Source organism: Manduca sexta, chromosome 6 (assembly GCF_014839805.1).
Source record: "Manduca sexta isolate Smith_Timp_Sample1 chromosome 6, JHU_Msex_v1.0, whole genome shotgun sequence".
In the NCBI taxonomy this organism is placed as follows: Eukaryota; Metazoa; Arthropoda; class Insecta; order Lepidoptera; family Sphingidae; genus Manduca; species Manduca sexta.
In genome coordinates this window covers 5,965,280-5,992,734 of record NC_051120.1, presented here as the reverse complement: position 1 = coordinate 5,992,734, position 27,455 = coordinate 5,965,280, and the positions used below count along the sequence as shown (strand labels likewise).

The window sequence follows — 27,455 nt, the reverse complement described above, 5'->3', positions numbered from 1 at the left end:
TGTTTTTTTTGGTTTTATTTTCTCCTTAAAACGAGAAGGTAAAGCAAGGCTTTAAGCTATGCAGCTTAAAACCATAGAGTAAGCAATATTTGTCAACTGTCAACTGACGTCAATGTCATAAAGCCATCATAAAGCAAAAATAATGACATTAATAAATAGTGTCATGTGATTTCAAAAATTGTTTCATCTTTGTTATTTTATCGACTTTCTTATAGTCTCGATAATTGATTTTGTGTGACTATTTCTTACTGCGGTTCCAGAAATTTCTTTCTCATAAACATAGTACCACAAATACTGTTCCTTAATTCTATAATATGGCAGGACAAAAAGGTAACATCAATAATGGATATGAGGCAAATAAATTAACTCATTTTAGTGTAGTTATCGTGTTTTTTTTATTTATAATTGTTTTATCCTTTTTAGATGTAGCTGTGGTGAATGAAGTAGAAGCTCACGAACTATTAGATAAAATTATAATTCGGCAGTTACATTTAATGGAAGACAAAATGCGTTGCGAGCTTAACATAGAATCAAGCATTAACAACGCTTGTATCCATCTCGCCAAATCGCGATACATAATGGGGCAGAGTTCCGTGAGTACAACCCGTCTGCCTACAGAAAGTAGCCCAGATTTCGCAGCATCCACTCAATGCGAAACCATAGAGGAGGATGGTATCAAACAGTTTAGTTTAGTGGAAAATAATTCAGAAGACACAGTGAACCCACTACGCTGGTTCGGAGTTCTAGTGCCACAAAATTTGCATAAAGCCCAGAGCATTTTTCAGAATGCATTAAACTATGTTGTTGAATGTGCCAATGTTCAATTACAGATACAGGAAAATATGAAAAATATCCAAGCAATAAAGAATTATATTAATTCATTGAACTCTTCATAAAGTCTTGCTGGTATATTGCAAGTGTGGTAAAGTTCTTGTTTCCTTAATATTTTTATGTTCATTACCAAAAACCAGCACATTCACAATACTGGAAGTATTGTAACAATACAATTTTACACAATAATATAACACAATGTTCCATTTTATTATCAATGGATGGATATACATAGATGTCAACAAACCATCAGACTATATTTTGACTTCATTGATGCATGAGCAATACATTATCATGGTGATTAATGTATGTTCATTCGTTCACAAACACTACACATATGAAGCTTGTCAATGTGTTTATGTGCCAGCTTTCGTTAATTATTATTGACTTATAACAGTTCCTGTATGGGTTATAACAGGAACATGCATTCCATGCTTGTAATGGTTGACAGTAATAATTATCTGAATTGTATGATACTGATGTGTTGCCATAAATCCTTATTTATCTTATGATCAATATGATTATACAATTAATGAGCACAAGCAACCTCATCAAGTTGTATTGATCAAGAATTGACTTGATTATTAAATGTTGGCACAAAGTACTTATTATATTTTGGTACAAATTATCTCAGAAGGTTTCATAACAAACTATAGTTTTAATCTGGAAGCACTGTTATGTATCAATATGAAGGATTTTCTATGGTATATGCACTGACTGTCATGAGATTGCATTGAATTTCCCAGGTGAGAGTGCAGTGATTATGCATAAAGTACTTTGAAGTTCAAGTTAAGGCAAGTTTTGCTTTTGTTTTATTGTGCATACATATTGCTTACCATCAGAAAAGTTGTTTGTAAATTTCCCTATCAGTTGTATAAAGAAAACGAGGTTGTAGTATTACATAATTGATTGAAACCTGAAATTGAATATTGATGATATGACATTTCATGTTAAATATTATGTTGATTTTTTATATCCTGTCATCACACTACTGCAAGTTGCAAATATTAAAAATATTTAATATAAATATTTCCATATTTATAGTCTTAGATACCATCATAAATACACATTGCATGATTGGTTGTAAAATCTTTGAAAATTACATAAAATTTTGTGAATCATGTTAATTGTTGAATATAGTTTTACTAGTTACAACTAAAGTTAGCTTTGTTATAATTATAACATAGTTGTATTATTGCTTGTTAATATAATTTTATTTTGAAAATAAAACAAGTTAGCATATTTATAATAATTTATTTGTTTTGAACGGTCATGTGTTCACTAGGTGTAAGTTAGACATCAACATCTTATTGTAGGTACATATTAAGTTCCATCTGAGTAGACAGTAATGAATGAGATGTTCACACTGCCAAAAAGTAATTTGATAAATGTTGAATTAATCAATTTATGTTTGTCAACTCTACGTAATCATATCATTAGCGCGTTGACTGCGGCGACAATTATTTATCCATGCGTATCATCATGCGCAAGTCTTCCGACGATTGCGTAGCTGACCTGAACACTATGCGGCATATATTACGCTTGTAAAAATTAGTGCTACAAGACTCTCGCCATGATAACTTTGTATTTGTGTCAGCTACACAAAATATATCATATAATATGTAATGCATGCCTGTAGCTTCATTTATTACACTGGCAGCTTACACCTCTCGTATTGTTAATTTTTTCAAAGCACATATGACGTTTTTTTTACCGCTCAATGGCCTGGCTTTGCGCGTTTATGTATGCGCCGCAGTCAATATATAAAAAATTGATGATACAAAACATCTATACTTATATTAAACATTGTATTAAAACACTGAATGGCTTTCTATTTCCATTATTAATACTGTAGAACATATTACTTTGTATTGGGTATGTTAATATTGAATTTTACATGCATTAAATTTAACCTTATAACAATAAGTCACCTACAAAAAAATATCCATTCCACTTAACATTGTCTTTTGCAAAACATACAATAAATTGTCATATTGGTTGCATTTTCGTGATTTTAATAATTGAACGGCACCAATCATTAGCTAACTTTGGGCTGTGATTATTTTCATACGATGTTTTTAAAAAACGTGGTGCACCGTTATAATTACTTATACTTTTTTTTCTTGCTTTAATTTTGAGAGATGTAAATTGTAACAAACAACATAATATTCACCGTGCTTGCAGTCGTCAGAGTTAATATATCAGCCCCAGTTTTTTTTAACAATAAGTGCACATACCTACTATGGGCATTCATGAAAATAATATACCTACGGAGGAATATTAAGTAGGGGAAAGGGTTTTAAGCAATTGTAAACGAGAGTCTGTGTCGTTTCATTGTCGTTGGTCGAGAGAAAAACACGCGACTGCGTTAGTTTCTCGCCCAATCACAAGGATCAAAATCAAACGACACGCATCTATGTGTCATGTTTCTAATGCCACATTCTAGGCAGATTTTTGAATCTATTTTTGCTTGTATTTTTAAAAAAGGGCGTAACTAAAATTGCGAGGCGTATCTCTCATACTTTATACATCACAAGTAGTATCCGTATCTCGTAGGGCCTACGTTATAAAAAAAGTGTTTTATTCGCGGATAATGCAATATACATTCATAAAATTTATTTAAGATTTTTTTTTATGACAGCATGTGCTGTAGGGTTGGAATTTGCGCGTTTATATGTACTCATACGACTTTAGAAAATTTATAAATTATTATCTAACGTGGATACTGCGCTAAACTTGTATAAAAGTATTATTTATATTGGAATTGAAGAAAGTTGGCCCGTAAGTACGCAGGAGCCATGGGCGCCGCCAAGATTACTTTTAGGGAGGTGTATCTGCATAAGTAGGTACTATATTTATATATTTTTTTCCCCATAAAATCGCGCGGATATTTGCATAATATGCTAAACCGTAATAAAACCTCTGTGGTCGATTGTTCCTAGTGTCATTCAGTTATATGTATTGCCCCCCTCCCGGCGCCCATGGCAGGAACTGTTTATAATTTTAAGATGGTAATAATAATACTAAAAGCAGTATGCAAAAATGTATTTAATTAGTCACAGCTCTGTTAAAAGTCCGACTATTTTGTATGTAGGAATTGTCCATGGCGGCTCTTCAATGAGTACTAACATTTATTAATAATCATTTAATAACACTTGTTTCATTGTAACTTTGTATTCTTTTATCCAAATTTATTTAAATATTTTTTGTGGTAAGTACTTATGTCATTTTTTAATCTCAAAAGATTACTATTATGAAATTCCAGCCTATTGCGGGATTTAAGCGAGGCTTCATATCTTAGGTTTTACATTTAACAACATACATACATTAAATAATCTTTCTATAATAATACCCTGATAAATAATAAAATGCACAATGTATATAATATCGTCATAATTATAAAGAATAGTCACTTAAAAATAATTTTATTTACAATTTTAAAGAAATTATAACATCATGTAAACAACAATTAAAAATAAAGTAAAGATAAAAGACAATTTAACAAGTTGTATGACTTACCAATTATATCAGCAAAATAGTAATACTTCGATAACAATAAACAAAATGTAACAAGAAGATGAATATAACTATATAATTATTTTTTTAAATGCATAATAAAATAACAAGATACTGGAAAATTGTGCGTCGATCAGCATAAAAGCAATTTGTGCTGTCTGTACAGCGCATTGACTAGAACCATGTTAAGCTCAATTGTGTAAGAAACTAAATCTTGTGCATTGTCAAGAAGGTACTCAGTCTTAGTTTCGCTTTCTAGATTACGGTTAGCGCTTAGGTACTAAACAAAGACAGAGTATCATTTGTAGTATTCAATATAATGAAAAGTTTTTAAATTATGTATTTGAAAATTGATTTAGTTTTGTTTTAGAGTACCTACCTTACTTAAGCTCAGATATGTAATAAAATATTAAATAAGTTGCAAAATAACGTACACAAGATTTTTTATAGTTGCATAAACAGTAATGAGTAATAAAAATATGAGGTATTTTATATGGTTATTGCAATTAATATTTTAATTATAGATATGGAATGTTTGTAAAGTTTGTGCAGGGCTACCACAAAAAATTAAATATTTTTACTAATATCCTCTAATTTAACTACTGTTGGTTTCGCTGACCTACTTGCCTATTGTTTAATAACCAACACAAGGCAGTAGCGGTAATATCCATACTAGTCGCGCAAGCGTATACTTACATTAGGGCACCAACACCATCGGTGTAATGCACTACGACGCTACGATAATTTGTTTTACAAAAATATTGTAATAAAACGTTACACTCACATTCGAACAACGGTTATCTAATAACTAAACCATTCTTATTTTGTTACATTTTGGACGTGAATACGAATTTTAATTCGTATAATGATATCTATGACAGTAACGCTACTGGGCTCGGTAAGTTTCGACGGGTATGTGTCGATTTCAGCCTACCTTCATTCGTCCTTAGTCCTTCAGCATCAGCTTTGTATTCAAACTGTAGAATACTGATTCGGTAGAGTTTGTTTGTCCGACAAATAAAGTACTAGCATGTATGAAAAATACTTTGAATAATTTTCCAATTGCTTCCGAAATTAAGTAGGTATCAGTCGTACATTAACATATTAAGCATTAGGTACATTTAGGACAACCATCAATAATTTTGTAACGTCCAAAGCCACGGCCGCGGGTCTACCCGTTGTCTTTGGCGTCTGACGTCATGGCGCGCCACTCGCCGCGCGTGCACGCCGCCTCGCGCCACCACGCTTGCACGTCGCTGTAGTGCGCGTTCCTCTGTCGCCGCTCGTTGGCGTGCACCATGGCGCACACGCGGCAGAAGAAGTACGTGTTTATGAACTCCCCTGTACCCTGTTGCATTTAATGTTTATTATATTTATGCCTAGAAGATTATATCTATATCTAAGCGAATTTTGAATGTTAGGAAACTGCTGAATGGATTTGCATGCAATTTGACACGCAGGTGCACAATGGCTGATTTCAATGAATGTGGTAATGTTTAGCCCGGAATGGCAACAGTGAAATTATTATTCCAGAAAATATCTAAAATGCAGGCGAAATCGCGAGCAAAACTAGTATCCTACATAATTTTAAGAACATCGAATTTACCTTCCATTTGAAGTAGGAATTATAAAGGTCGTCATCTTCGTCGAGGCGGTGAAGGTACGCGGCAAGTTCTTCGGCGCCGGCGAACTCTTCGACGTGCACGTACGAATTGTGAGGCGCCACCGCAGCGTATTCTGATGCACGAGCACCCATCACTATGGGTAATACATTGTGCCTGAAAAACAAACACACCCTTTTAAGAAATAGTAGTTCATAATGAAATCGCTTATTCCATATTAGAACGACCATAGTGATAGAGCTACAATAGAGGAGCAAAAGTTAGGTATAAAAACAAGTCATTTTTTACGTGGATAGTTTTGCGTCGCTGTAAGTATCATAATTTATTTGTCTTGATAATTATCTTAACACATAATATCATCTATTGTTATAATATTTAGTATATTAACTTACTGTAGTCCATTAACGAAGAATTTCTCTGTCACATAATCTCTACAATTAGAATTTTCGAATGCGAGGTAGAATTTGTACTCCTTGTCGAGCATCTCCAAGCAGTTTGGATCGGTGCGAGGGCAGTGGTGCGATCCACAGGCGCCATAGATGTCCACCTGGATGTACTTGCTGAGTTGCCGAGCGTATTGCAAGCGACGGTTGCGCGCGTGACAGTTCGATACGAACCATGCAACCTTTAATGAAACGATTTTGTGATTATGTTAAATTGTTGAGAAACACAATATTATGTTTTAATTTTATGTGAAATTAACTTTATCAATAAATAATAAACTAGAAAGTTCGTATGTTCTTTAGAAGTATAAGTCTAAACCATTGAATGGATTTGTGGCATAGTATTACACAGATAGAACAAGAGAAAGATTTTAACGCAGGCGAGGCCGCTTAGTAAATCTTAAATAAAAAACATACCTTTTTAGTTTTATTAGCGGCATAATTCCTGTCGAGATCTCGTTCTGTGATCAAGGAGTCGTGATATACCCAACGCTCGTAAGGCGCCACGATATCGGAGTCGCGGCGGTACGTGGACGTCCAGTTAAACACGTCTAACGACGATGGACGCAGTGATGCCGTGTGGTAAGGACACTCTAGGTAATACAGGATCCATATCTGGAACGATGAATAATACCTTAATTAAATAATACCTTTAAAGTAACTTGCCAGTATATAGGTAGGAAAATTATGACACATGAGTGACTACATAGTTAATATGAATCATAATAATCACAAATATAAACTAGTATAGGTAGGTTTACAGTCGGTCACCTGATTGATAGGTCGTTTCACATTGAAAGGTGTGTGGTGGTCCTTAAATAATATGGCATCAGCTGTAGCAGCGTCTCTCGAGTCAGCCGTCAACAGACATCTGTCCACCGGGCACTTGTTTCTGATGAATTCAGTGCGCCCTCCGGACACACCCCACGCTCCGAGGCCGTTCGCAAGCAATATTTTCTTTAGTGGTACGTCTTCGTTTTTTGGCAATGTGTACATTAACTGGTGGACGATCCTGAAGTAGATTTACAATATGAATGGTAAATTTCTGCCTGGAGAATTCGCTTTTAGCAAACTTTCATCACCTATTCATTGATGTACCTACAGGCAAACGTATGTAATTATATAAGTCCATATAGTCTATAGGTACTCAGTGAGTAACGTCAGCAGTATAATTTAAGTACCTACTTAAATTATGAACTAAGCCTAGAACGTGTATTTGACTATCTAGTCAAATACACGTTCAAGGCTTAGCACATATCTATGTGAGGTACTACTTTATTACCGCCACAAGCTATACAACACTAGAGTCTAGACCTATATGGCCATAGACGACTGTTGTTTGTTGTGATACTTAAATTAGTTTTTTTTTAGGTATGCAAAAAGAAAGATATTCATGTTTGTTTGTGGCTACAAGTTGGATTTACTATGAATATTATAGACTACAATTAACTTGTAGAGTCATTTGTGTTTTTATATTTTGCTATAGTTTTCAGTAATCTTCTTACTCACCTATTAATTTTTGTGCTTATGTCACTACATACTATGTCCCTTTGTATGCTTAAATCTTTAAAACTACGCAACGGATGTTGATGCGGTATTTTTTAATAGATGGAGTGATTCAAGAGGAAGGTTTATATGTATAATAACATCCATTAAATAGTGGAGAAATACTGTTATTTTGTTATGTTATACCCGTGCGAAGCCAGAGCGGGCCGCTAGTTAAATATAAACACCTACAGCTGACTAGCTAGCGTTCGTGACTCCGATCACAATGAAATCCGCCCCCGTGACAAAAAGTAGCATATGGCACTCGAGGATAATTTATTAGTTCTTATAAGCATAGATATTAGAGAAGTATTTTTCAGAATCAGATTTCAGACAAATCTCTACTTCTGATCTCGCAATCTTTACCTCTTATATCTTAACGAAATTGTTTGTTGTTAATTGTTTAGCATAATAAGTACTCAGTAGTATCTATTACCTGTCATCACCTGGAGCGTCTTCGGGAAAGACTTTGGCATTGGCGTCGTGGAACCAGGGCCTCTGCTCTCCGCCACGCATGTACCACGGCCTGCGAGATACTTCATCGCCTTCGCGGTTCAACGTTTCTTCATCAGTTTCAGTGATGAAATTCTGAAAATCAATAACAACAAATATTTAAACATCGTTTTGTTTTCTATTACGAATATTCATAAAATTGATTTTCATTTACATTTCATGAAATCTAAGTAACTTCAAAAATATGTTGTGTCGGACGATTCGGGGGTAGAAAGTCGATCCATATTAAAATCGTTTTATGTTTTTGTTTCCCCGTCATAAATGTTACATAGTAAGCATAATAAAGCCTTACGCCTCCATTTAGACGTGGGATATGCTCGCTCTGGTTATGCATGTTAGATGATCCGACCCAGGTATTCATCTTTTTTCCACTTGTATATACATATATGGTATGGATGGATAACTGACACAGAGTCGGCCCATAAAACGTCAATTCAATTCTCCACAGCTACGTCTTCCATTGGTATGTATATAGTGAGCGTTGTATTGAGCTGCATGGTCGACCTAGCCGTGCGCAGTGTGGCCATTTGTTAAAACGCACAGTATATAATTGCTCTTACATTTTCAGACAAATCTAAGTCTAGCACACGTGCTTAGCAAAAGAGTATTAGCCTTAAGTATATAAGTGAGATTTTATCAGTGTGTGCCTTGAGACAGAAAAAACGAATGCGGGTACTTATGTCCGTACAACCTTCGTTTAATTCCAATTGATTTGAATAAGGCGACATGCTGGTGACACATTAACATAGGTGGTCATAATGAGGTTTATGTACACTTGGAGTCAACACATGCCAATACCTATGAACGTATTTTTTTTATTTGAGCTTATCTAGCCTGTATTAGCGATAAGGTAATACAACCATTTAGCAGTAAAACAATTAAGCAGGTATAATAGCGCAGTGTAAACGATAAGCTGAAAGATGTTTAGGTGTGACACTGGGAAATAAGTACTTAGTAATAAAAAACGTTTAAATAAAATCTTGAGATAATATATAGGTAAGTTATGTGTTATTTGTTATGCGTGGAAGGAAGCAGGATTCTTATTTTTATATAGTGATTAAGTTGGATGCAATTTAAACTCCATATTGACCAGCGAAGAAGAGAGCTTTATTTTTTCTTACCACGGACACTACATATAAAACTGACAATTGAAATTTGGTACTTAATACAGATTATGTTACAAGTTGCAGTACGTATTTTATACATTTATGTTAGGGCTTCCTTAGTCATAACCGCCCACTTACGGATTGCAGACTGCCTTTGTCTGCAATATGTATAAGTAACTTACTCGTATTTGGCTGCCAAGTTTTGTTTGATCGCTATCGCTTGTTTTTGATTCATTGCGAAAATAGACCAATCACACCAAAGTTTTTTTGACATGCTTATATGTAAATTACTTACATATTTTGATAAGATTACCTTCGGAGTTTGATCGAAGAATACTGCGATCATTTATTGAAAATAGCCGATAGTGTTTGATAGCAACATGATAAATTGATTATTACTAAAGAAGAGCTTCTCGCAAAAAGCAGGAGTATGTTCAACAGGAAATTCGTTTTCAAGTTGCCATTATTTGATTCTTATGGCAGCATAATTTTTGTTATCACGCCGTTGATATACGAAATTGCTCGCGTTGATCGATATTTGATTTGAAATACACTGTGTCGATAGTCAGTATTCATTTTGTCGTTAGATTTTGCCGTATAAAAAAGGCTTATATTTAGGCGCTTAATTTCTAAGTATAATAATTAATTTAAAAAAAGCTTAAAGTTTTTATGTAAGTGTGAATCGCATAATATACCCTATAGCCTCACTATTAAATCTTTATTTTTGCCTCTTTGCGAAAAACTATCCTATTTTCTTGTTATCTATACATACTTATGTAAATAGATGTTTATGTACCTGGAGATGCTGTTCGGGCCGAGCTGGCGGTAGAGGCGGGTGCGGCGCCGAGGAGGGGGCGCGCGCGGCGGGCTCGAGCGGCGGCGGGCGTGGCAGCAGCAGCAGCGCCAGCGCCGTCAGCACCAGCGGCAGCAGCAGCACGGCACGCCGCAGCGCCCGCAGCGCTCGCGCCGCCCGCACCCACATCGTCGCCGCTAATTACCCGCCCCACCCGACACTCCCTCTGCACTCCCTCGATGCACCCATACTTCAATTGATTTCTATCTTCTTGCAATTTTTATGATCATCTGTAACAAGTATTTGTATTGTACTTTTTTTCGTGTAATTACTAAGCCTGCCTCAGTGGCTTAGTTGTATTAAGGTACAATTGTAGTGCTAAGACCTTGGGTTCGATCCAGGGTCGGCGAAAATATACACATTCTGAAATGAAACTTATGACCTTACGTCCCACAGGTTGGTTGGTCTTACTCAGGGGCCATTTTTCCAGATGTTTAATAAAACTGTTTAATTTTATAGTTGTAATACCTTTGTATGTATAATGTATATTATTTTATTTCAACAGTAATATTGATATAGCTCTAAAAAGTGTAACGAAATGAATATAAAATTAATAGTAATATTATTAAATATCGCCCATAAACATTTTAGGTATAATCCAGTATAATATATTTGTGATAAGAAGGACCATTATTGAGGAATAATAATTAAGTATGACTCTGACATACATTAAACACATGTTTTAAAAGTTTATACGTGTTAATCTGAGCCGATTATAAGTGTAGATAAACTTACCTAACAATACATTGGTCTGTTGCAAGCTTGTTGTTATTGTCTTTGCAAGAAGGTGCGAAAAATGTATGCTCATTTTAGTGATGTATTTTTTTAAATCTTCTGTTTGTTATATTATTATCAATTAATAAATAGGCTGCCACAAAACACTTTCATTTAAATTGGACGAGTTTTAGAATACTAAAAGGTTATGCAATAGCATTAAATTTGGTTCCCAATGTTGCGTAATGCATATCTATTTACATTCATGGTATTAATATTGGGTCACTGATATCAAATAATAAATGCCCTAGCTAGATTAACCCTGACGAAAAAAAATACGAGACATGTTAATTTAATTACTTAATTTTAAACAATAATATAATTCAATAATTTTTTCTAGATTGCGGCTACACACCAATATAAAAACACTGAGTAAAAACATGTGTATATTTTATCAATTACATAAACCTCTCTGACAGTATCAATATTGATTTATATATATTATTGATTTGTTTGGATATTATAGATGATAAAACAGATAATAACGTATTTAATTTTTTTTTATTATTGGCAATGATGTATATAATATATATTATATATCGATGATTATAGGTAAGTATCGTCCAAGTAGGTTTAAAGGTTTTCTTGAATCAGGATAGTTATATCTTTATTAATAATACCTCTCTTTTTGTTGCGGGTGGGAGGGAAGTCCGGCTTAAAAATGTCGATTACACTCGATAACGCAAAAGTTTATGACGAACATATTCGGGTTAATCGTAGTTTACCTAAGGTATCGCCAACATTGATTGGATACTTGCGTTACAAAATGTTGCCAGAAAGGCGCCATGTAGAATGACTAGGAACAAATTAATATTGCGTTGCACTGATGGCATCATTAATATAGTGGTTGTCCAGTGCATTCGACCGTTAAATTTGATATATTTTTATCACATATTATACGAAAACGTATACATATCTAAACACATAGGCGCCGGCAAGATTAGTTTTAGGGAGGTGCATCTGCACCTACGCTATACTACGTAATGTTATAATTGAGTTTTATTTGTTCAATTGAATGATGCGGGTTTTTGAAAATTCTTTAGTTATCTCAATAGGCCTCTGTGGCCAATAGTTCCCATTGTTGCAGATTTATTTAGTGACCTATATTTTTTTTTATTTATTTCTAGGTGGGGGGGGGGGGTGCACGGGCACCTACTTGCATCCCCCTTTCCGGCGGCGATGTCTATACATATTATAAAGCTAAGTACCGAAAGCTGTCTGTCTATATTATGGATTTTCTCAAAATCTACCCAACAGATTTTTACGACATTTGGTACGGAGATAGTTTAAAACCCTGGGAAGGTTAACAGCTACTTTCTATCTCGGGAAAATATATAGCGGGTCTTTTATCCCGGGAAATTCCTTCACGCGGACGAAGCCGCGAGCAAAAGCTAGAATTTTGTATTTGTATTTCTTCTCTACACTAACTTTAATTATTTTAAATATTTGTGCGTAATACGCTTAAAAAGGGTTAACACATTTTTTCTTCGCGTGTTAATATTATACAAACGTCAATGAAGTTCTAAATATAGACTAAATTATAGTTCTAACGATATAGAATTGCGTAAGTGCACTGATGGCATAATTAATATATTGGTTGTCCAGTGGCCGAAATTCGCGAATCGGTTTTAATATATTTGTAACACATATACATAAATGTTATATTTTACTTCTCTATATCGACGCTTGAAAAACAATCATATCTAAGCGACAATCACTAATCTTTTGAGTAGAGTGATTTTAACTATTGAGTTCATAAAAATAAATTCTAATAATATAAATAGCCCCATAGCTATAAAACCCCAGGCCAAACGACGCAGATAAATGTGGCGCTACCAAACATGTATATTATTCATTTTCGATATATTTGTCGCTTAGATGTGATTGCCTTACAAGCGTCGATACAAACTTTTATCATGCGAAATCTCTCACTCCTTTTTTCTCCTACTCCTTAAAAAAATTAACTTGTGTGTTACGTTATAAGTAACTAGTAATATTTTGGCACAAACGTCGTCGCGTCGGACATCTTTAGGGGACTAAAGAAGTATTTTCATCCACCCGGTCCGGGGTTCGGTTCTTCGACACGGCGAGGTTAAGTTAAACATATTACTAGGTACTTATTATATACTATACATTCTACTGTTTAGCGTTTCCTAGTTCTATGTTTGAGACAGACGGGTGGCTGTTTATCAATACTCGTCACAATGCATTTCGCTCAATGTAATGACTTCATTGCAACTGAGCAAATCCATTGTGACGAATATGTATTGCAAGTATTGCATTATACATAGCGTGAGGCATTGAATACCAGGTAATTTTAAAATATAAATTATCATGTATTCTTTTCAATTAAAGCTTTCTTTATCGTGAGGGTAGATAAGAATAGGAATCTCAAAGATATGTAAGACTACCAACAAACACTGGACTAATGTGGTAAGTAACTATACCAAGGTCTACATATTCTCATTAGTAGAGGAAGCCTTTACCAGAAATGAGACCTCAGAATAATACGTTAAGCTAAATGAGTTAGTATGGGACAAGTATTATAATATATTACCAAACTAATTACGTTGATATTTCGTTATCAACGTCCATTTTAACCTATAATTTAAACCAGTATTTGAAATAGTACCAATGTGACAATTTCTTCAGAGTACGTCTGTATTTTTTAATGAATGACAAATTAAATTACGCTTTCCTCATTTTGTCCATAATCTTGTTATAGGTAGAGCTAAACAAATTGAATGATGGAAACCCATTTTAATACTAAATACACTGTGGATCTATTTCGAAAATGACGTGATTCCTAATTCAACTTCCACTTTTCCTCATACAGAGAATAATATTTTTAAATATTTATTAAACCCAACACTTAGTATTTCCATTATGAGTAATTTGGTTATATAGGTACTAGTGACAGTAGGTAACGTTTAACAAAGCTAAAGAAGTGTTTATAAGATACTTACTTCTCTAAGGTGTTCTAAAGTGGACATCAACACTTTTAATTTATTATATTAATTTTTAATCTCATGCATTGTTTTCATTTGTCATGAGTGCGACTATTTTCACTTATAAGACCTAAGTACTTATGTGACTAATAAAATATGTGTATTTATTTGAATAACATGTAAAAATGTTTTATAGAAGATTTAATTAGGTACTAAAATAAGAAAAGATTATTTGTAGTGCAAGAAGTTTTTATCAGCATCTATTGGTTCGCTGATGCAATTGTTTTTCTAATAGTAAGGTTTACTTTCCACGGTTTATAGGTTTGTTTGCTATTTCTTATTGTATTTTGCATCCGACTGTCCCACGATAGTGTTTCTTCTGTTACTCACGACTCTACCGTTACTTTAATCCAATATATTTCGTGTTTCAACATATTTGTTTGCGAAATGAACGGTCAGTATGGAGTAGTACCATAGTCTTATAGAAAATTGACACGAAGTAAGCTTGCTCTTTCTATGAGTGAGATTTTCGAAAGGCTAAATGGCCTCATACTACATCAGTGCATCACTACAGTTTGTGCGTGGTGAATACTACTTGTAAGGGCAGTACTGGCTTGTGTGCTATCCTGTGCTTCAAAAAAAATTTCTACTAAACTTAAACAAAAACTTTCTAAAACCAATTACGCAATTATTTTAAATAATATACAGTTTTACTGTGACGTGATGAAAAATCCTTATATATTATAAAACAAGGTCCCCCGCTGCGTTTGTCTATTTGAACACGATAAACTCAAATATTGTCGAACGGATTTCGATGAAATTTGGTATAGAGATAGTTTGAGACCTTAGGAAAAGACATAAGTTATTTTTATCTCGGGAAAATATAGAGCGGTGCTTTTATTCCGGAAATGCCGGAACAAAAGCACCGCGTGCGATGCCAAGTGCACCATCTAGTAATAATTATGTTTCAGTTTTTTAGTATTTACGAACAAAATCGGAGAATTATATTGTGTATACAATAATGTGCTCTACACCTACAGCTTAAAGTTAATTAAGTTACATTATATGCACTATTTAGCTATTCAAAAAATCTCCATTTATATCAGTCTTTAATATATGTCAGTAGAGTTTATTGAACTTTGTTATTAGACTCGCGGTTATTGTAGGAATGCTAACTTGATACCGTTCTGTCGCACTACTCGATTAGGTGTTAAAAACTAACGTTTTTTACGTCCGACATACTTAAAGCGGCTCTTATTATACCGTGGTTAATACGTATGAGAATGAGACAGTTATAGATACATTGTTTGCTTTATCACGTAAAATCAATAGTTGCATTCAGTACGACCGACGCAAATTGCTTAGTTACTAGACAATCATTGGCAGACTTCCGCGTTAAAGTGACAGCTCAATACTAGAAATTGTATAAAATACGCAAATTGATTATTGTTATGTATGAATCTTTAGTACAAAACAAAATATGATGTTTGCACATTTACATGTCACTATGTGAGAAAATATATATTCCGACCCAAACTACGGCTGTGCGGCGCCATTTATTAAAAAAAGTGAAATAAAGAAAAAACATATATGAAGCTTGAATTATGTATTTTATTCCATATACACATGTGGCATTGACATGGTTTAATACGTTAGGTTAAATGGTATACTTAGGTTACACGAACATTTGGAAATTTCGTAAACAGTAACAAGTAAACTTATTTATGGTATATTATTTACGTACCTACTTATTTATTTATTTATTTAAACATTTTATTGTACATCAACACCGTAAGGAAAAATAAATATACAACAGAGATGATGAAACAACAGGAAGTACAAATGGCGGTCTTATCGCTATCGGCGATTTCTTCCAGACAACCTTTGGATGGATTAACTAGGAATGAAACGAGCGGGCGGTCATAATTACTGTAAGTAATAAGTACTTAGTGTAAGTATATAATTTCTGTGGATAAGCAAACAAAAATGTATAAATAATATACGCAACTTCATCATTTCAGAGGCGTATGCCTTAGGTTTAGAACCGGTGGACCTTTTGTTCGCCAATCCTGATCTCTAACTAACCTATCGTGCACTTAAAGTAACACCTACATTAAGGAACTCTTTAGTTATATGTTTAGAAAAGAAAATAAATGAAGTGGTCCATGTTTATAACAGAGATACAGAATAGAGCACTTCGTAAAAATGTAGATAATGTAGAGTTCCATAAGTGAAATACTTTAATCAGGGCTTATAGTATCCGATCAGAGTTACTAACTTTTCGATGCAATCTTACAAATGGACTTATTTCAATATTATAATCGATATATATATATATATATATATATATATATATATATATATATCAAATATACTAAGTTAAAAGTCTAACTAACGAAATGGGCTGAATAGTCTACACAAGCAGCACCCGTTCACGAGTATGGCGCATGTGCCAGCAATCGGTCTCCTCAACCATATTGTAGGGAAGTGGCCGACCCGTCACACGACGCTGCCGCGAGTACAGACGGTTAGAGAGTATGTCATACCCAAGCCGCTTACTGTTATATTAGGAATAAAAGGAAATAAAAAATATCGTTCAATTGACATGATTCCAAAGAGAGAAAAAAAAATAATCTTCTTAGGTCCTTATAAACTGCCTGAAAAGGAGAAGGGGAACATATTGTATATTACAAACTATTCATGGCCTGCTAGCGTCGCGTTGCCGTTCCACCAATCCGCTGTGTGGCGAAATCAATGTAAATACTTAATTAATGTAGGTAATTTTCCCATTTACTACTAACGTAACTAAATTGTTACGTTATCGTTAATTTATTAGTGTACGGAGCATAATGATAAAGGTATTATATGTATGTTCTGATTAATATGCACATGAAGTGTTCCGTTATTGGTTTGAATAGTGGGTGCTCGCTATGCTGGGCTATGGGCATTCTGTGACTCAGAGATGTGTAGATAAGCAGCACATGTGGCCAGTTGACGATAAACACGGGAAAGTTGATTCATTATGTACAATGAATTGAATATTTTTGTTCTAATTATAAAAAACCTCGACAAAAGTTTATCACTCGTACTGAATTAATTTGTACTACGCATGAACTGTAGCGATTGTGAATTTAATTGACAACCAATGTTGTTAACGTCCCTTGCTAGATGCGAAACATGACGCGCGTCATGTATTCTATTTGTAGTACGTACTATGTAATACCTACAATCTACGTGTATTCTGTACGCAGACAAGAAGAAGAAGAAGACTAAAGAAGCTTCCTAATTTTGTTATTCTATATAAGTCATTTATTTTTTTAATAGAATCTATTATTATCAACATGCCAAAAAATTTTGCGCCGCTACTCTATAACTTTTTGGTATTGAGTTAAAATAATATTATGGAAGCATATCAAATAGAATTAACATTAGATAAATATTCATCTTACCAGAAAACCGCTTAAATTCCTATATACGGGATTGGGATCAGTATTTACTTCGGTACAATATAAGTATATATATTATTTTTTTATTTCATATAGGAGTTACAGAGAGGATAAAGTATAGTGTTCTTAAAACAATATAGGTAGTATGACATAAATGTATAAATAATTGCAATTTCATACTTTGTATGAACGGCGGTTTTGTTAGATTATTTGATACCTAAAAATATACATATATTTTACCATTGCACGTATGGAATGATATATAGGTATGTCAATAAAATGTTACGATTATTAGGGTATTATACGATAATATCTGTCTAATCTGATAAAGTAGAGATAATAGATAAACAAGATACAAAGTTCTATTAGTACTGTTTTAAAAATATTTGCGCGATTAGATTACATTTAAAAAAAATTACACAAACCTACCAAGTCATAAACGTTTAAGGATTTCGTATCCACAAGGCTTAACCCACACAAATATTTTACCCTGATTCAGATACTTGCCAAATGCAGACAATTAGTCAGGAATACGAGTACGTGAACAGCTTATTCGAGTGTATTCCTCACTTATAATTCATAAGGTAACTGAATCCTTGAACGCCACCTAATTATAACGTCTTCATAAAATCATTTCATGAAAAAATATAAAGAAAACCGTGAGCGTCGCCATGATAAGTTTTACGGAGGTGCATCTGCACTTACGCGCTACTACATACTATAATTAGGGTTGTTTTCTCTGGTTCAAAACGCGCGGGTTTTTGAAAAGGTTTTATCATAAAGAAACCTCTGTGGCCGATAGTTCCCATTGTTGCAGATTTATTCAGTGACTTATACTTTTTGTGATTTATTTCTAGGTGGGGGGGTGCACGGGCACCTACTTGCACCCCCTTTTCCGGCAGCGATGTCTATACATATTATAAAGCTAAGTCCCGAAAGCTGTCTGTCTATATTATGGATATTCTCAAAATCTACCTAACAGATTTTTACGAAATTTGGTACGGAGATAGTTTAAAACCCTGGGAAGGTTTACAGCTACTTTCTATCTCGGGAATAAAACCTCTGATTAAATTGCAACATATCAATTAATCATTATTTTATAAAATTTAATAATGAAAGAACTAACAAAAAATCATTTTATGTTTTTGCCATTCACAACAAAAGAAAACAGAATCATCGACGACGAGCCCTATTAGAACGTTGTGGATTAGATGTTGTGGGGTCACTTTGTCCGTATAAAAAAAATTGGTATGGTCAGTGGTCAACCAATGTTCGTGTTTGCGTTTTAGTCATAATTTAATTATGTCTCGTATAGTCTACCATAGTACATATACTATGACTGCACTTATTATGAGTATTAAATTTTAATTAAATTTAAACAAATGATTTTTTCCCACATTATTTGTCTTTTACTCCCTTAAACTTAGGGTACGAATGGCAATCTTCAAGACCCTTTAATTTCAGGATTGTTTGAAACCTTAAGGTTGTAATGTAAGGAGACTTTAATTCGATCCGATGACCTAAGCAATAAAGCAACATAGAGCAGCTCCTTCTAAATGTCAATCATATTGCCAGCTGTTAATTTCTACTTATTAATATTTTTTATGATGACTCATTTCTAAAGGTGATAGCAACCGGAATTATGGTCTGTATAATGTCATTTAAATTCAGTTTATTCTGTACGAGTGTCAAATAGTTGTTACCATTATATAGTTTAGCGTTGTTGTTACTTTGCTCAGTGACTATCTAATTACAGAATAATAAATTGTAACGTTCAGTTTTTGCATAGTACATATGTATATTGTACATGTGTAAGTGAAATAATATTATATCTATATTTGTGAAGACAGCTCAATTCAATTTTTAGATTGTGGCCCCGTCGTTGAGCGAAGACGTAGGATAACTTAAAGTTGATCCCAAAAACATATTATGATTATTTACACCTAGTGTAAGAGCAGGACTTTATAAGTAACATCAACCAGTACCAAACAATAAAGCGCGCGGCAGCAATATGATTCGGAACGGCCTCAGCTGTGTACTATTATAGATTATGAAGGTTTTGCAATAATTATTGCTGATAAGAACTAAGAATCCGACTGAATGTTAATTAATATCTCAGTAATCTAAGAGCGTTATCAGCAATAACCACTTCAAAGTCAAGACCCAACATCAGTTTCCTTCATCAAAATATGATTAGGTATCAACATTCACAAATTGTGTACTTATATGTTCCTAGCACAGAACACAGGAATAAATTTTATGTTATGTTCCGTGTTTTCATAGGATTTCTACTTCCCAAACCCAAATCAAGTAATTCACTTTGCATTACTCGGTATCGTTTATTTCTTATAAGAAACGGATCCGCGGACTGCGTGCTGCCTCTCGTCTCTTGAACACACAGCCCAGGTTGACAAAGTAATACACCTTCAAAGAAGCACGTCACGCGGCGGTAGTAAAGATGTGGGTTTGGAGGTCGGTAGTAAACAGAGATCGCGGTCGTACTGTTTTTTAGCGAGTAGAGATGAAAGCAATGCACATGCAGCGTGTCCGTGTCAAGCCGAGTATTGTGTCCTATAACTACGGTATTGTCTGCGTTCGCCTCTTGTTTACAAATGTTTTACGTGCATACACGGCGATATCGTTCTCACATTTCACACAAGATTTCTTATATGACGTATTCACTTAAGAAAACTAGTGATAAGAACATTGTATTTATTATTTATATTTACTTGTAAGTAGCATCATGTTGCAGTAACAGAATATTTAATTTAACAATTATTTCTTGATGTGGTAAAGATCTCGCTTTGCTAAGAACTAATCAATCAAAATCACCAGATGTTCTTTAAAGCTCTTCATTTTATCTCCTTTTTTTTTCAAACGGTTTCTGTACCGAGCTTCACATTACATGATTGTAATTAAATGACATAGTGAAGACTGTGTAATGTAGTTTGTTATCTAATTGGAAATACTTTTATTATTTTACGAACTAGCGAAACTTCAGTTTGTATCTAATTTAAGCTGTGCCTTAATTGCGTCCCCACTCCTGAATCCCGAGGGATTGCGTTATCGAACTTAATTTTTATTTCTTGTCACCGCACTACTATCCATTGACATATTGGGATTAATCAATTTTGAATCGAATTGGACAGATGGAAGTTACTCAATTCGGCGTATTTTTTATCTTCATTCTGCGATCCTTTTTTACCCTGTGGTCTAAATTCATTGATTATTTTTGCATTGGATTACGTACAGTTGTGGAACGGTGTCAGGGGAAAGATGCAGAGGGGTAAACGTCAAATCAAATACTATTTCGATAATTGTTTTTGTTGGATTTAATATAGCTCCAACATGCTACCATATTTATATTGTTGTTTAACATAGCACTTTGAAGATGCAGGACGGAACTCATCAAAATCAAATAGAATTTTGTTGAATCTGTTATGTTAGGTTTAATATGAAATACTATCACAATTAGAATATGCTTGTTTGGCCTTTAACTTCGAAGATTCTCAAAATAAAATCGGATGAGAATGATTATTTTTGAATTGGTTTTAATTATATATATTTTTTATTAATAAAAAGCACGACATTAAACTGCTTTTTATCAATCAAATTGATTTTATAAACCTGCTTGTGTTTTAATTAGCAGGTCCTTATTTTTCTGAAAATAAAGTAAATTTATTTGGTTTGAATTGGTTTATCAAATTCTTACACTCTACCTGCTATTTTATCTGGTGATAACTAATCTGTTTCGATACTCGTAAAAAAAATACTCAACATACGGATTTTCCTTGTTTTTATGTACTACCTACTAGGTATTTAAAAGTTTTCGCTTTGTATTTTCAGTATATGTTTTTATTTTTATTACTGTATTAGAACGTCGAGACACGAAAAGTAAGGTCCTCTGCTGATCAATTATTAACACCGCTCATGCGAACTAACTATTTACATTACTTGTGAATTAATGAATTTAATTTTAAAATTATTCATTTTATCGACTCCATACTTAGAGAACATAGATTAATAAAGCATTATTGGAAAAAAAATATTAAAAGAAAAAAATCATTAAATTGATTGTAACTGAAAGTATTTAAAAACGGTCCTGGACATCGTGTCAGTGTGCATTGATATTTTTTACTACTCTATCTATCTATTATTACGAAAAAAACATTGATCCTTTATAAGCACATTATGCGTACGGAAGAGGGTTAGATTTAGCATACGTAAAGTTCATGTAGAGGGGTGCAGAAAAATATAATTTATGTATGTGTGTGTTACAAATATATTAAATTTCGTCATTTGAATTTTTACCTCTAGACGACCATTAGTTAATATAATCATTGAAGTGGTGCTAAGTATATGTTCCAAGATAAAAGTTGATAGATATGTATGATATGTGGGACTGTAAGTTGTAGGTACATAAAACATAATGGTGTTTGATAATAACCGATAACTTGTTTTGATAAACTTTATGGATAGATTACAGTAGTTCGCCGAGTTAATAGTTAGTGCCTACATACGTAAATGTGTTATGATTTGTGACAGCTTCTGTGTATTAATGCAATCATACCACAAAAGTACTACGTAGTTCCTAGGTAGTTATAATTTGGGAAAGTCGCAAACATGCATTTGGGGATGTCATAGCGCTCTAAAGTACTCTGTACACTCTCCTAGTATTTTGTATGACCTCTATGAAAGTCAGCAGGGTGGGTGGTTAGGCCGCATACTTACAGCTTCCTTTAGTTATTAATAGAATCAGCTTTGCTCGATCTCGAAATGGATTTTGTTGTTACAAATCTTAAGCCTCAGGTTTAAGATTTGTAAAAACAAAATCCATTTTGACAATCAAAGTTACAACTATTTAGATGTGAAAAAATCAGTTGTAAAAATTATCTTTTGAATAAAAACATAGTTACTTAAATATTTTTTTAGTTGTGATACACAAATGAATAAGGTTTTATATTGGACCCCCGACTCCTGTGCCCTGCAGGTTATATTATTATAAGTAATAGTGGCGGGGGAGAAATTTTCCAAAAGGGAAACCGACATAATAACCCTACATAATAGGTACTATTATGCATATTTATACGGTCTGCAAATCTTTATAATGATAATTAGATTTTACAAAAAATACAAAAGAGAAAGTAGGCATGAATCGGGTTATATGGACCCATCCTCACTGATATGTAATATTATATGAATAGCTAAATTAACGCATGCAAGCATGTAAAAGAAATTCAATTTGAAGTTAACGAACATATGATTCTTTTTATTAAGCGTGAATTTTTAGTTCTGAGAAATCTAACTAGTTGAATATTTTTTTATCGATTTCTTATCGTTCCGGCTCTGTGGTTCCTGAATTGCGTTATAACAGACCTACCTCGACAAACTCGTAAAATTTTGCCAACATTTATAGGGACTGAACTGTTTGATAATGCAACTCTTAATCATTTATAAAATAATTTATTTTCTATGACAATATTATATAACAAATTTTACCTATTAAAATTACCCAGTAGATTTAGACATATAAAGTGAGTTAATATGGACTCTATAGAATGTCATCAAAGTATTACGTCAAAGATAATATGCCCAGCCTGTTATATTTAGTTACTACGTTCATTACAAAGCTTCAATATATACCTATTTAGTTTCATGAGGAAAATAGGTAGCGTGTAGAAAATATTAGGTAGATGTGCATATAAATTCATTAATTTATTCAATATTTCGTTATACATAATATTGTAATATAGGATATGTAGTAGGTAGGATATCGAAAGTTTTTTGACATAATGATAAAAAATCGAATTTTTTGTACTGATGTTTCCATTTTTTTGTCCTGTCATAAAGTTCGAAATTAAATTAATGTAGAAACATTGCGAAATTCTACCTAGGTATTCTAATTTCTATGATATGTAAATGAAAACATATTACTTTAAAATAAAACTCATAGTGTATGGAGTCCAGGGCAAAGTCTAAATAAAATGTCATACCTCAAAATTTCATGGCACAGGAAAGCCTGTTGATTTGGTATTTTCAATCGATTTTAAGTTTATTGTTTCTTACATTAATTTTCATATATATATTTCGATTGTAACTAATTATTTAGTTTAAGGTGTGTAATGGCAGTTAATTATTATTATACGAACATTGCATTTGGTTTATTAAAATACTTTTAATAGGTTTTTCAAGGATACTAAGATTTTCAATTATGTAATCTATACTATTATATGAGGCTGAAGAGTTTGTTTGTTTGAACGTGCTAATCTCAGGAACTACTGGTTCGAATTGAAAAATTCTTTTAGTGTTGGATAGCCCTTTGTTCTTGGAAGGCTATAGGCTATATATCATCACGCTATGAACAATGGGAGCGGAGCAGTAATGAAAAATTGCAAAAACGTGTATTTTTTTTTAGAGAATATGTTATGCGTAAGCGGTTAAAGCTATGCAACAATTACGTAAGACGGGTTTTATTTGTCTTAAAAAATTCAAGAAAATATATTTTTAAATAAAGCCCCGGACACATTTGTCTACCTGACTGAACGCGGTAAATTCAAAAACTACCCAACGGATTTCTAGAAATTTTGGTATGGAGATAGTTTGAGACTCTGAAAAGGATATTGACAACTTTCTATCCCGGGAAAGTATGTAGCGTGACTTTTATAACAGAAAACGTTAGCCCGGAAAACCTTTATCACGCGGGTGGAGCCGCGAGCAAAAGCTAATCAATAATATTTATTATAGTTAGCAGTGGCGAAAGGTGAAATTTCCCGAAAGGAACCAGACACAAAATATAGATACCAATATGCGACCTGCAAATCGTTCTAATGATAATTCGATTTTACATAAATTCTAAATAGGTAAAGGGAAGCCCACAGGAATCAAATTATATGGACCCTATGCCACTGGTAGTTAGATACCTATTTAGATATATTGTCTTTACTCGTAATTGGTAAATTCATTATACTTTTAAAATAAATTTTATTTATAGTTAAAAAAAATATTGCACTCTCCAACATTTTATAGCATAGGTTGGCAACGAATCAATCGGACACCTGTGTTTATAGACAAGATAAGTTTCAAATAAAACGACAAGGGAATGACATCCAGGCGACAGACTGAAACGAAAGAATATGGCATTCCCGTGTTAACGATATTAGAAAAGCATCTTGTCAATGGCTCCTGATGTCAAACGATATATCCACCACCCATAAATATCTTCAATAACGGAAAAATTATGGAGTCTTGTCGGTGTTAGACTTTTCAATGGCTAAGTACCAAAAGAGGAATGGGGGACCCATGGAGTTTAATTACATAATAATTCTATGGGAGTGACCCACCAAACGTAACAGCACGACACATTCGTTTTGTATGAGGTATCTCCTCGTAGCGATACTACTACTCCAGTGCAGTGCAGTCGACTCTTCATGCGGAGACATACGTCTATAGTCTGGCTCTACCACTTTTAGGAAGTGTTGTGAGCGTAATTTTGATAACCATTTATTTTAAAATCGAGGACATCATGTATTTAAATGTACGTGACATTGTAATTTTAAAATTTTATTAAAATGCAATTGGCTATATTCTATATTAAGCCTTAATCGCAGCTTCGCCCGCATGAAAGCCTTTTCCGGAATAAACGTACACTCGTTGTATTTTTGGAAATCATTTTTATTTCTGACGTACTTCGGACTTGTATCAGTCGTTTGAAAACATTACAATAGAGGGCAACTTATTATAAAAACACTACATATTGTTTTGAAAATAATATAGGAAAGACGTCTAGTCCTCCGAATGTCGTATAATGCGACTTAATCGCCTTTTTTAATCGCTGCTAACTTAAAGTTCAAATAGATTTAATTAGCTTTTTTCTTCTCGGCTGTGATAAAGTGGCTTCACTGGCCTTAATGGTAAGTCGATTGGGGTCCAGATAGAGTCCCAATTGACAAGTTCAGTAATTGTCCATTGCCAGTCGATATAATGACGAACTGTAGTTGTTTTTTTTTTCATTGAAATTGTTAAAGAATGGCATGTCAAATGTTATGCTTTTAAAGCAGATAAAAATAATATGTCAACCTATTCTTAGTGCTTAAATCTGTTGGTCGTAGGATCTATATCGATGGTACCGATTTGTATCTAATCAAAAAAATATATAAAAAATTAAGTATGGATAATCTACGGAAAATGGATATTGAATCATTTTAATTGTGATAAATAAAGTACCTAGAATAAAAAATTAAAAAGTTTATAAATAGGTTAATAGTTAAGAGATTTTACGTATTGTCCATTTTGTTAATTATCCGCTAATTAATAGGTATAGTATATTAATAAATGATATAATTTAATATATTTGATGTCCGTGTGTGACGAATGTATTCTTTTAATTTCATCATATCAATCATAGAAATAAACAGAAAGTAGAGCTACAAAAGTTCTAAAAATACTTTAAAAAAATTCACAATAAGGACTCTCACATCGTGGCTCATATATAAAATATTCTTATTTTAATCGTCAAAAATTAAATTACTTAATACAACTGCATATGACTAACTATTAGATATGACTCGCTTGATGGCAAACGCCACGCCTCCTGCCCATAAATAGTATTCACGCCACCCAGAATTTTGACTACAAAATACTGCATGACACTGCAGTAACAGAGATTAGGGTTGTCTTTCAATGCCTAGTAATTACTAGTAACAAGATTCAATATTACAAAATGCTAGCGTGCTGTTGTTAGGCGGCAGAAAAAAGAAACAAATTGAAATATTTCGCAAAATGTGTATTGACTCTACCATTGCTTCAGATATGTGAATCTATATAAAATAATATTGTAGTTTGCATACGATAATTTCTAATAAGCTCTAATTGGATTATTGTTAATTTAAATTAGGTATTTATTCTTACGTTCGTAATACCTACACTAACTATAGCTATTATTGTTAAATTAATTCGTTTTAATTTATTGTTCTGTTAGTGTGAGTTACCTACTCACACTTATCACAGTAAAAAAATAGCTTGCAAAATTGAAGACAATACGATATACAAATGATTTTAGATTTTTTGAAAAGCACTTGTTAATTATAAATTAAAATGTTGGGAATAAAATAAATTTAGTTATGACATAACGAAGGCAAAGTTTGCTCTACAGTCTGTGGCTACCTTTACAGTAACTGAAAGAAGGCTTTTTCTTTTGGAGGATTTCAAAAGCTTTATGAGAGTGAATATTTGAATTATAAAAAATCCTTTATGTGACGTAAATTAAAAAAACCTTTTTGAATAATTGTTGAACTGGATTTTCGAAACTAGGTACATCAAGATTTTATGCACTAAATAAATGGTGAAGTAATCAATTGACATCCAATCCATAGTAATACTGACCAGAGGTAGTGTATGTGTATTTTATTTATTTGCGTAAAGCCGTTAGATAAGGTATATTTGATCTCAATATCAACTTCACTCTAAATTTAGATAAATAACACGATACTCACATAAAAATTGTTGCACAGCTCACTGATAAACTGATAACAGAGTGCACTGATCGAATTGCTTCATAAATTAAATGTTTTAAAAATCATGTGTTTTTGATACACACGCCAGTGACACGGTTTTCCTGTGTGATGTATTCGGGTACGTGTGTTCACGTTTGCGCGTCGATATTTCGCCGAAGTCAGAGGCGCGCGCTCGACGGATTCCGGAGTGTTATTGGCGCGGGCGAAGCCTGCGTGCGCAGTGCGCGCCACGCCGCCTACCGCATATCCATACCGCATTGATACCGTGCTGGCTGGATACTTGGATACTCGCTATTGACTGCTGAATCGGTAACGTCACAGTTTTGCCACGACCTTCATTCCATGG

At 33.5% G+C, this 27,455-nt stretch overlaps 3 protein-coding genes across 4 annotated transcripts in view; 2 read left to right on the top strand and 1 right to left on the bottom strand.

The window, feature by feature from the left end:
• The first annotated feature begins 116 nt into the window (after positions 1–116).
• Positions 117–2,655, top strand: LOC115447331 (coiled-coil domain-containing protein 115). Its single transcript, XM_030174353.2, has 2 exons — positions 117–330; positions 424–2,655. The coding sequence occupies exons 1-2, from the start codon at positions 315–317 to the stop codon at positions 894–896; spliced, it is 489 nt and encodes a 162-aa protein (XP_030030213.1). The 5' UTR covers positions 117–314; the 3' UTR covers positions 897–2,655.
• Positions 2,656–3,860: 1,205 nt separating this feature from the next.
• LOC115447326 (glycoprotein 3-alpha-L-fucosyltransferase A) lies at positions 3,861–27,305 on the bottom strand. Of its 2 annotated transcripts, none has more exons than XM_030174340.2 (8): positions 27,089–27,305; positions 10,373–10,659; positions 8,394–8,545; positions 7,184–7,424; positions 6,830–7,027; positions 6,362–6,594; positions 5,954–6,125; positions 3,861–5,695 (listed from the first exon to the last, which is right to left on the bottom strand). In XM_030174340.2, exons 2-8 carry the CDS (start codon positions 10,556–10,558, stop codon positions 5,519–5,521), a joined length of 1,359 nt encoding a protein of 452 aa, XP_030030200.2. In that variant the 5' UTR covers positions 10,559–10,659; positions 27,089–27,305; the 3' UTR covers positions 3,861–5,518. The 2 variants fall into 2 exon arrangements, with proteins under 2 accessions (XP_030030200.2, XP_030030201.2); XM_030174341.2 differs by lacking the exon at positions 27,089–27,305 and adding an exon at positions 11,165–11,638.
• LOC115447329 overlaps positions 27,286–27,455 on the top strand; it is a 35,409-nt gene continuing 35,239 nt past the window's right edge. Inside the window, exon 1 of the mRNA XM_030174350.2 lies at positions 27,286–27,418. The gene's annotated coding sequence lies outside the window, so the exon portion shown is untranslated. The remainder of the gene's footprint in view (positions 27,419–27,455) is intronic.

What these genes read in the sequence shown, in the direction of transcription:
- LOC115447326 (XM_030174340.2), bottom strand. Translation starts at nt 10,558, where the DNA reads ATGTGGGTGCGGGCGGCGCGAGCGCTGCGGGCGCTGCGGCGTGCCGTG. An exon ending in TTCTTCGTTAATGGACTACA is followed by an intron (nt 6,126 to 6,361) that starts GTAAGTTAATAT and finishes TTTGTTTTTCAG; the next exon opens with GCACAATGTATTACCCATAG. An exon ending in ATTCCTACTTCAAATGGAAG is followed by an intron (nt 5,696 to 5,953) that starts GTAAATTCGATG and finishes TAAATGCAACAG; the next exon opens with GGTACAGGGGAGTTCATAAA.